At 54.3% G+C, this 10,276-nt stretch overlaps 1 protein-coding gene across 1 annotated transcript; it reads right to left on the reverse strand.

Moving 5' to 3' along the window:
- Window positions 1-2,315: 2,315 nt before the first annotated feature.
- Window positions 2,316-10,048, reverse strand: Mb (myoglobin). Its single transcript, XM_051159853.1, has 3 exons — window positions 9,881-10,048; window positions 4,405-4,627; window positions 2,316-2,911 (listed from the first exon to the last, which is right to left on the reverse strand). Exons 1-3 carry the CDS (start codon window positions 9,973-9,975, stop codon window positions 2,768-2,770), a joined length of 462 nt encoding a protein of 153 aa, XP_051015810.1. The 5' UTR covers window positions 9,976-10,048; the 3' UTR covers window positions 2,316-2,767.
- Window positions 10,049-10,276: the final 228 nt, after the last annotated feature.

Raw genomic sequence — 10,276 nt, forward strand, 5'->3', positions numbered from 1 at the left:
AGGACTCCCGGCCACTTGGGTTGGGAGACCCCTCTCCGAAATCCCCCAGTGCAGAGTGGATGAGAACAGACTACAGGTGGTTGTGGGTCTCAGAGAAAAGGGTTCTGCTCAGGTTCCCCCTCCAGATCACAGAGCATCCCGGGGGATTAAGAAGGCACATTTCTCTGAGATCACAGCTTGTCACGTGGAGCAGGGACCCAAACCTTAGAAAATGTGGTCAGGCGCCACATGGAATTTACAGCCGTACCAGGTGAACCTTCCTCGGTCTGGCTGGTGCCTAGAGGAGACAGCAGGACTCGGATGGGTCTGTGGGGTCTGAGTGTGAAGGGAATCTATGCCTTAGCTCCAGGAGGGGCCTTCAGGAGCAGCCGAGGGTTCAGTGGCCGCAAGACAATGCCAGGAACAGATGGCTGTAGTCACGCTGCAACCTACACACACACACACACACACACACTATGGAATTTGCCAGATCTTGGCTGGGGCTGAAGAGAAACCTTAAATAAACCAAGGCGAAGTATCTGCCCCTGGCGCCGTGAGGACTCAGAGCAACCGAGCTACTGTGACAAAAGACGCAGCAACTGCCCTGCATGTGCACCTCAGAGCTCTAAGCTGGCTTCTATTTTTACTTCTAGGTTTGACATGACTTGATGAGTGCAGGGCAAATGACAAGTGCCTAGCATTCCTCTGCAGCCTGCATTTCTTCCTGTCAGGAGCCAGGAGCATTCCTGACAGGAATGTTGATGGATGGCTAATAGCTGGGGGGAAGAGCCAGCTCCTTCAGCCCCCTCGGAAGATCACATGTCAGTGGAGAGTCAGTGGAATTTCTCTATATGTAAGGACACAGCCCTGCCCAGGAATGAAGGTGTTATTATGATTAATCATCATTAGTATTATGTGTGCACACATGGATTCGCGTGCATGCATCCACGGTGGAGGTCAGAGGGCAACTCCATGGAGTTGGATGTCTTCGTCCATCTTCTTGTGGGTCAAACTCTGGTCACCAGGCTGGAAAAGACTTCCCTTCCTTTGGCTATCAAAGTACTGAAACAACGGACTCCCACAAATTAGGATCTCATGTCTGGGAAAGAAAAAGTTGACGTTTGGTACAGCCCGAGGAGGCGCTTGTCTTCCAGGAGGAAATTTCACACAGTTCAGACAGTGTTAGACCACCCTTGCGGGACAGAGGAGAGGTAATGATGGACGAGGCTGTTGTAAATCAGGTACGCTCCAACAGCCTGCTTAGCTTAGGTCATCACCTCACGTCGTAGTGACACGTGCTCCCTTTAAAAGGTCCCAGCCACCTCAGGTCACTCGCTCTGTCCCTGTCTGTCTGTCTTTCTCTGTCTCTCAGTCTCTCTCTCCCCCTCTCATGTTCCCACTCCACGCTGGCCTTTTCGGCTCCCCCCTGCAGACCTGTTACACGACTTGATCTCTCAGCAGCACATCTTGGCCCCCAACACACCAAGGGTAACTTTTTGCCACTTTTGTCCTAACATAGACCATATCTCAACCAGGACAGCTTAGCTACACTTACGTCTGGCTCTCACGTTAGGGTCCTGAAGATAGGTTTGTGTGTGTGTGTGTGTGTGTGTGTGTCACTGTTCCCCTTCCAAGTGTGGCCAGGTGTGTGATTAAATCTCCGTTCTCTGCTTTTCAGTATTACTTCTCTGTCTATTGGCCTGTTGAGGACAGCTCACAGCCTAGCTCAGACTGCATTGGCCCCAGCGACAGGCCTGCTCTGGGTCCTTTGTGAGGCTCACATGCTTCATCGTACTGTCCACAATTGGGGACATGGGCTTCTTTTTCCATCCTGTGTTTGAATAGTACCTCCCAGCTGTCTGTCCTCTCACTGGCCAGACGATCAGCAGCTGCCACTGTTGGCTACCGGCTCTGTCCAGGGTCAGAGACCCTGTTGTCTTCTAGGTCACTGTTGGCTCTCAGCTCTGCCACTTCCTGGCTGGGTGACCTTCTCACATTGCCTCAGCTGTTGGACCCGCAGTGACATCACCCCCTCCGCTCCCCCATCTCCTGCCCAGGGCACCTGGCACTGATCCCCACACTGCCAAGGTCACTTGACCCTGACTGCATTCACACCTTCTTCACACTGCTCTGAGCCCAGGTGGGGGCCCCTCCTTCCCTGTTCCTGAAGCCAGCCCCGTGTGTGCCTGCCGCTGAGAGGTGCCTGCACAAAGCGACCTGCCTGGCATCCCCTTGGTCTGCCTGCAATCCCAGAAACACACACCCCATTCTTCCAGGCACGACTCTGGGTGTTTTCCTTGCTGGAAGGGGCAAAACACTCAAAGACAAGAAATTAGTAGTTTTGAGGTATTTTATTGAAACAAGGTAGGCCAGCAGCTGAGCGAGCAGCAGGGGACTTCTGATGCCCACTGGCCCCCCTTTCCACCTTCCACTCCTGATAAGAACCCTCCACCTTGTTCAAAGGTCAGGGTCTGGGAATCAGTGACTTGGATTTGGGGTCACATGTGACAGTGGGAGAGGGGTTTTCCCGAAACCAGGAGGAAGTAAGTTGAGGCTGAGGTGGTGGGAGAAGTGAGCATGACACAGCAGAGCCAAGGAATCAGAGGCCACTTTGCACCTCTGGGTTCCCCCGGGGTGATGCCACCCAGAGCCCTGTCCCCAGGAGATGACTGGATGCCACACTGCGCTCCCCTCTTCTGCTCTCTGCTAACCTAGGGCACTGCACACTCTACTTGCTACACGACACTGGCCACCAGGCTTGGTGAGCTGGGCTGTGGGAGGCGGCGACCTAGCCCTGGAAACCCAGCTCCTTGTACTTGGCAGCAATGTCATTCCGGAACAGCTCCAGGGCCTTGCTCATGGCGCCCTGAGCGTCTGCTCCAAAGTCGGGATATTTGCTCTGCAGGACTTGGATGATGATCTCTGAGATAAACTGTAAGGAGAGGACAAGAGGCTGCAGGTCATGGCACTGAGCAAGCCACGAGGCAAGGGCGCCCACCCACTGCCCTTCTTTTCATTGCAGGACCAGTTCCCAAGCACGGACAATGTCCCAGGTGCCGTCACATGCAATCGTGGTGAACCAAGTTCTTTAAACCCCACTACCACCAGGAGGCAGGCACCATCACCATCCCTGCCTTGTAGATGTGGAAACTGTGGCAGAGATAGGTGTGGCTGTGTGTTGAAGTCACGTGGCCAGGAAGGGGCACTTGAACCCAGGCGGGGGGGGGGGGGGCGGGCCTCTCTGGAAACACCCTGCCCACACCACTGCTGGATGCACGTCCAGCCACAGCTAGCCCATGAGAGCTTGCAGGTAAGGTGCCTTACTCAGGGTCTGCTAACCTGCCCAGGACCTGTGCTCAACCAGGCCCCCTGGGTGGAGGCCGTCCTAGCGTGTGCGTTTCTCTCTGAACTTAGGCCTGATGATAACTATTGACTTAGGATCACACTGAGCAGGTGGTCACAGGCACTGACGGGAGGAGGGGCCCTTAGTGCCCAGATGGAGATTGAGGCTGCCCCGAACCCAAAGGCTCATGGATGAAACTGTCGCAGTGCTTATCACCAGTGATTGACTTGGACTTTGGTCCCCATACAGCCTTGGCTGTTGTACCAAGAGGTAGCATTTTACTGAGGAGACAACCAAGTGACCAGGTTAAGGTACATAAGGAGCTGAGGTTGGGCCCAGAGACTTTGGACATGCTCCTGCCAGCTCAGGAGTGAGGGTACAGCTGCTGTTACTGTCTTTTTCACTGGGCCCTCATGTGCAAGTGACACAGCAGAGATGAGAGTGGGGCACAGCAGAAGGGGCACCGAGGGACACGGGTGTATCCAGAGGGCACAGGGCTCCTTTGCAAGCACAGGCCTGTGAAATGTGCCTCACAAGTCACAGATGCAGCAAAGAGGGTGGATGGAGCCTGGGTCTGCGGAACATTCTGCGTCTGGCCCTGACCCTGCCCTGTGAGAGGACCCCCTCGGGGAGGCTCCTGGCCTCTCTCCAGGCTACAGTGCAGTTGGCACCTAGGCCATCACGAAATGAGACAGCCGTGCGTCAGGGAAACTGAAGGTACCCTCAGCTCCCCACCGCTCTCTTTCGGAACCCCCGAGTGGGAATCCTGCCTCTGTGACTTGGATGAGCTACCTGTGCCTCAGTTTCCTCATCTGTCCAGTGGGTACAACAAGAGCTCCTGCTTATGGGGAGAAGGGAAGCTGTGTATCAGGCACCCTTCACACTAAGGTGCTCGCTCAGCATTTGGAGCCAGACACTGAAGTGAATCCTGTATGGGTCCTCAGCAGCCCCCAAAGGGAACAAACAGGGTTGGGGCAAGTTGTGGAGGAGAAACTGGGTTGAGTGGGGAGAAAGCAGGCCACTCCCACAGAGTGGCTAAACTGAGATCGGCACCTGTTGTCCCTCCTGCTGTGACTGCCTACCTCCAGGTACTTGACAGGGATCTTGTGCTTGGTGGCGTGTGACTGGGCCAGAGGCTGGATCTCCGCCGCATGTTGTCCCTTCTTTTTCAGGATGCCACCCAGGGCTGTGAGCACGGTGCAGCCGTGCTTCTTCAGGTCCTCTGAACCCTTCATCTCATCTTCTGACTTCAGGTTCTTGAACTTGTCAAACTTCTCCAGGGTCTCGGGGTGAGTTTGAAACAGCCTAGGGGGCAAGGAGGGACGGAGTGAGATGTGTGCTGGCTAATGGCCCCTGGATTCCGGTTGTGTCTGTCTCTTCCCAGCTGCATGGCCTGGGCCGACTCACCACGCCTCTGTATGCTTCTCTATCCCCGATGAGTGGTGTGCCATGACCTGACCGACCTCAGAGGTTAAACGCGAGGTGGCCCACGGCGTGTCTGGCTCAGTGCATGTGGGGCAACTGCCTGCTTTTCTTCCTTTATAATCAATACCGTCACCCTCTTCTCTGGGCCACCGAGATGGGCAAGGGCAGCAACATCTCTGCATCTCGCCCCAGTGTCTATGTTATCTGGAGAGTGGACAGTGGGGGTGTGCTGGGGCTAAACATCTGTGTGTGCCGCTCTATGCTGGGCTCACACCTACCTTCGGTGTCAATCCTACTCTTCCTGTCTCATAGACAGGGGAATGATTCTGGCTTTGGTTTGGTTTGGTTTCTCAAGACAGGGTTTCTCTGTGTAGCCCTGGCTATCCTGGAACTCACTCTGTAGACCAGGCTGGCCTCGAACTCAGAGATCCACCTGCCTCTGGGATTAAAAGCATGTGACACCACCACCCGGCTAGGGACAGGATTCTGAAATGGAATGTCCCCAGTAGGATCTCAGGGCAAGTATGCAGAGAAGCCAGGTAGCCATTGGATCTGGGTGACTCAGAAACCCCACCCCCATCCCTACCCGGCACCCGTGGTCTATATCAGGGATGCCTCTACCACTCGCTGCCTGCAGACACCAAGACCTGGAATTCTAGACCACCTGGCTGGCTGTGGCTGGCATGAGACCCCTGTACATTGTTGTAAGCTTTATCCTACCTCATTCATTTTCCAGTGGTGATGGCAAGGGGGCCCACCAAGGGCCACAGCTGCTCCTGCCTGCCAGCTCCTGAGCTGTGGCTTCACCCAGCCGGGCACCCAAGCCCTGCTCTGGGAAGATGATGAGGGTTACAAGAGCCACCAACCTCCCCTGATGAGGTCAGTCCCTGATCCACTCATGGGCAAATAAAACACCATCAAGGGCAACGGCTTGCCCTGGGCCACACCAGGTGGATGTCTGAGCTCAGAACTGGACCCTGGACAGGACTACAATTCACAGCTGCCTCCCCCACCCCCCCACCTCGGCCCCTCCTAACATGTTTATCAGGGTGACCCTGGTACCCAGACTCTTTGTTATCCTTACAGCACAGCTATGAGCATATGCATTTCCCTTTGTGCACCGAGCTGTATGGAAAGCACCTGGTCCCCATGGTCCCACAGGGAGAACCTATCACCAGGATGCTAAACTGCTTCCTCTAACCCAAGAGCTAGGTCTGGCTGCTGATGTGTCACCTCGCTGCATGATTCCAGAGTTTGTGATCTGTCGATGCCCGCAGCTTGAGTTCTTTTTGTTGTTGTTGTTGTTTTTTGTTTTGTTTTTTGAGACAGGGTTTCTCTGTGTAGCCTTGGCTGTCCTAGACTTGCTTTGTAGACCAGGCTGACCTCAAACTCACAGCGATCTGCCTGCCTCTGCCTCCCGAGTGCTGGGATCAAAGGCGTGCGCCACCACACCCGGTGTGTAGCTTGAGTTCTTTTGGAGGCCTGGGGTTCTTTCCCTGTTCCATTTTCTCTTCCAGACCTGCCAGCTTGGTTAGGACCCACAGTGGGGGATGGGTGGCTTCTGAGTTTTTTGAGGTGTTTTGTTTGTTTGATTGTTTGTTTGTTTTTTCTGGTGGTAGTACAATTTCTAGAGTATTCTTGAGCTGTGATGTTCAAGCTGGGCATGGTGGCACATGCGTTTAGTCCCAGCACTCGGGAGGCAGAGGCAGGCAGAGCTCTGTGAGTTCAAGTCCAGCCTGGTCTACACAGCGAGTCCAGGACAGCCAAGGCTAACACAGAGAAACCCTGTTTCAAAAAACAAAAAACAAAAAACAAAACCCAAAACCAAACCAAACCAACAAAAAATCCACAACAACACAGGGTACAATGCTCCATAGTGGGGACAGGCCCACACCTCCAGTGGGTGGGTGCTTGATATAGCCGCTGAGGTCAGCGGCTCTATGTCCCTCTTCCATGTCCATGGTCATTTGTCACAGACGGGCCTTCCCACCAGCACTTCACTGTGTGCCAGTCACCGGTTCTGTTGAATACAGGGCCCCTCGGTGTGCTCATTCCAACAGCGTGGGCTCAGGAACGCACAGGAGTTCTTGCTCTGTGATTCCAAGCCACGCCAAGGTGCCGCGTTCCCAGTGGCGGGGGGGGGGGGGGGGGTCGCAGCATCACTCTCCGGGAGCCCATCCAGAGCTGCATGCGTCACTGACAGCTTGTCTCTGGCGCCTTGTCCAGGGTCCCTGAGCTCCTGACTATTAATATCTCGCGACAATGACCCTTGAGTTTCTGCTGACAGATGGGAGGCCTGACAGCCACAGGTGAGCCCAAGGTCACCAGGCTGGATGGGGCCAGAAGGAGGCAAGAACAAGGACTTGAGGCTTTAGGCTTTTAGAGACACTGCATTCTAGTGCCGGCTCAGTCTCCAGTGTCCTGGGTGAGGCTGAAACAGTCCCTAGGCCTTTCTGGGTCTTATCGAATGTAAACCAAACCAATTTCTTGGTTTTTGAAAGGCTTGCCCCAACCTCGCGCTCTCCCAGCTCTAGGCAGAATAGGACTAGGCTGGCTCACGTCATGGGAGAGGTATAGGCCCCACACAGCCACTTGCTTCCCTGAGCCCCCACTGATGGAGTCTGGAGTGGTCCAGAGCCCACCCCCTTGGATTCCCCTGAGCACGCCGGGATCAGCCCCTGTGGAAGGGACCAAGGATGTGTTCTTGGGGTTCCTTTCTTCTTCATCCTGTTGCTAGGCGACCAGGCTCAGCATGCAGGCAGTCAGGCTGGTCAGAGAAGGGAGGCTGCCTTTCTACTGGCCTTTAAACAGCCACCTATTTAGACCCTGGCCTAGGAGCACATCAGGTGGTGGGTAGAAGGGTCACCAAGCATCAGCCACAGCCACATAGCCTGAATTTGAGTCCTGTCTGAATTCCTGCTAGCTGTGTGATCTGGGGCAAGTTGCTAAACCTCTCGGTTACATGAGTTCATAAAGGTGATCCAACACAGGGGCTCACTCTGGGAGACTCCCTTCTGCTGTCACTACCATTATCACTGCCACAAGTCTAAGGTGGCCTGTCACCGACACAGGCTTCCTGCGGCTCTGTGAGTCATTTCTCTCATTATGTGAAAAGTTGCTGCCACTGCTAGTCATTTCCAAACCGTTCTTGCCTCCAAAATCCTTTCCCCAACAAAAATGTCATCATAAGGGTTGGGGAGATGGCTCAGTAGTTAAGAGCACTTTTCTCCCAAAGGATCTGAGTTCAATTCCCAGCACCCACATGACAGCTCACAACCATCTGTAACTCCATTTCCAGGGGATCCAATGCCCTCCACTGGCCTCTTTGGGTATTGCATGCACATGATGCACATCCATATGTGCAGGCAAAACACAAGCATTAAATAAGTAAGTCTTTTTTTTTTTTTTTTTTTAATGCAGGTGTAAACCGGGCGTGGTGGTGCACAACTTTAATCCCAGTACTCAGGGAGGCAGAGGCAGGAAGATTGCTGTGAGTTTGAGGCCAGCCTGGTCTACAAAGTGAGTCCAGGACAGCCAAGGCTACACAGAGAGACCCTGTCTCAAAAAGCCAAAATAAATAAACAAATAAATGCCGGGCTAGATGAGCCAGAAAATATATGGACAGGAAGAAATGAGGTAGTTCTCAGAGGGAACAGCCCCTTCCAGCTGGAGCCCACCGCTTAGCTAGCTGCGGGGTCTCCTTGTTCTAGGACTCTGTGCTTACCAGCCCAGGCCTCAGAGTTCTGCTTAGGTACTTGCCGAAATGACCTTGTTGAGGTCAGCAGACAAGGCTAGGGTCAGTGTCTGAGACAGGCCAGGAGCCCAGAGCCTATGAGACAATTGCAACCTTAAGTGTTGGCATGCCACCTGGGAGGCCACCTCCCTGTGCCCCCCGACAGGAGAGGGCAGGAGTAGCTGGTGTGGCCCTGTGACTCAAGCCTGAGACAAGGTGGGGTTTCTTGTCCTTGGGGCCTCCCAGCGTCAGCAGTCTGGGCATCATGTCCCACCTGGCCCTGGATCCTGGCAGGCCTCAATTACTCCCCTGGGAAGAGAAGAGGATCTGTCTAATGGCACAATATCCTGGGTTTCTCTCAAGCCTTTAGATCACTGCCCAAGGCCTGGCAGCCTTAGAGTCATGCAAAACTGTTCTACCAACCCTGCCCCCAGTAACCTGCTGGCCACAGCAAAGAAGGGCAGGGACTCTGAATGCCAGGGCATGGGTCTCACAGACTGTGGCAAACAGTCCAAGGCAGAAATATGGCCTAATGAAGAGAAACGGTTTGTCCAAGTTCACACAGGAAATCTGCAGCCTAGGAATTGATCCCAACTTGAGATGTGGGTTAGTCCAGGTAGAAGGGCCTGTAGGCCCAGCAATTAAAGAGGAAGAAGCTGAGATACCTAGGTGTTCCCAACAGCTGATGAGCCTCCTTCCAGTATGCCTGCCTAAAGGGCTCTGACCTCGGATGACCTTGCTCCCCGAGCAGAGGAGTTAGCAACGGACAAAGTCTAAGGGAGGGATGCAAGACCATCGAGATCAGGAGGGAAACTCACCCTGGATCATAAGTAGCAAGGAATTCTTTTCCAAGCCACAGCTTCAAGGACATTGCAGGGGCTGATGGCAACAGAGCTACCTCCTCCCGGAGCCAAAAATGAGCAGTCACATATCTCACCAGACTTCTGAGCCGGCCGAGCCCGGAGCCCAGGGAAGAGCCCCAGCCTCTGGGTGAGCGGTGAGGAGAGAAGCCCTCTTCGTGAGCCTCAGCCCTTGCCCAGGCTCAGAATCTGTGGTTTTTCTGGGCCGATCTAGGAGTGCCTTGCAGCAGAAGGCAAACCACACGATCCAAGCTTTCAGCCCACACTAACAGACAAGGTCTTCACAGGCCTTGTTGCCGTGATAAGATTCTTCTGGAGGGCTGTGTAATGCTCAAGCTTGCTTTGGTTGTTGGCATCAGCTGAGATGGATGGTCCCTCTTTTCCCTTTCCTCAGTCTGATCCCCAGCACTCAGAAGCAAATGAAATCCAACCTCATCATTGTGGCCAACTGGTCTACCCTGCCAGTTTCCCCCTTGCAGCCATATACCAGTGACCCTTAGGGAACAGGTAAAGGTATAAGGGTCCGTCCCTTCCTCTTACCTGATGAGGACTTCCTGCCCATGGCCAGCAAGGTCGGTCTCCACCTTCCCCCAGGCACTCAGCACCAGCTGCCACTCGCCATCACTAAGCCCCATGGCAGATTTTGAAGAGGACAAAAAGAGTGAGTGTGGGCTGGCTGTCAGCTGGGGTTTGAGGCCACCTGGTGCTTGAAGGGCTTTTATACCTTCCCGGGTGCTAGTCTGGCCAGGATCACTGGGTGCCACCCTCCGCAACCCCCCAGGGGTCTAATCTCTGCCTTTCTCTGGCCCTCACATGGGCAGCTATTTTGGGGCAAGTGCCATTGTGGGGAGCTAGGACAGCTTGGGGCAATAGGGGGTTGGGAGTGGGAAGCAGCCAGGCCACTGTCTGGACTTGCACAAGCCCACAGAAAGGGCA

The sequence above is a fragment of the Acomys russatus genome, chromosome 17 (genome assembly GCF_903995435.1).
Source record: "Acomys russatus chromosome 17, mAcoRus1.1, whole genome shotgun sequence".
Lineage (NCBI taxonomy): Eukaryota > Metazoa > Chordata > Mammalia > Rodentia > Muridae > Acomys > Acomys russatus.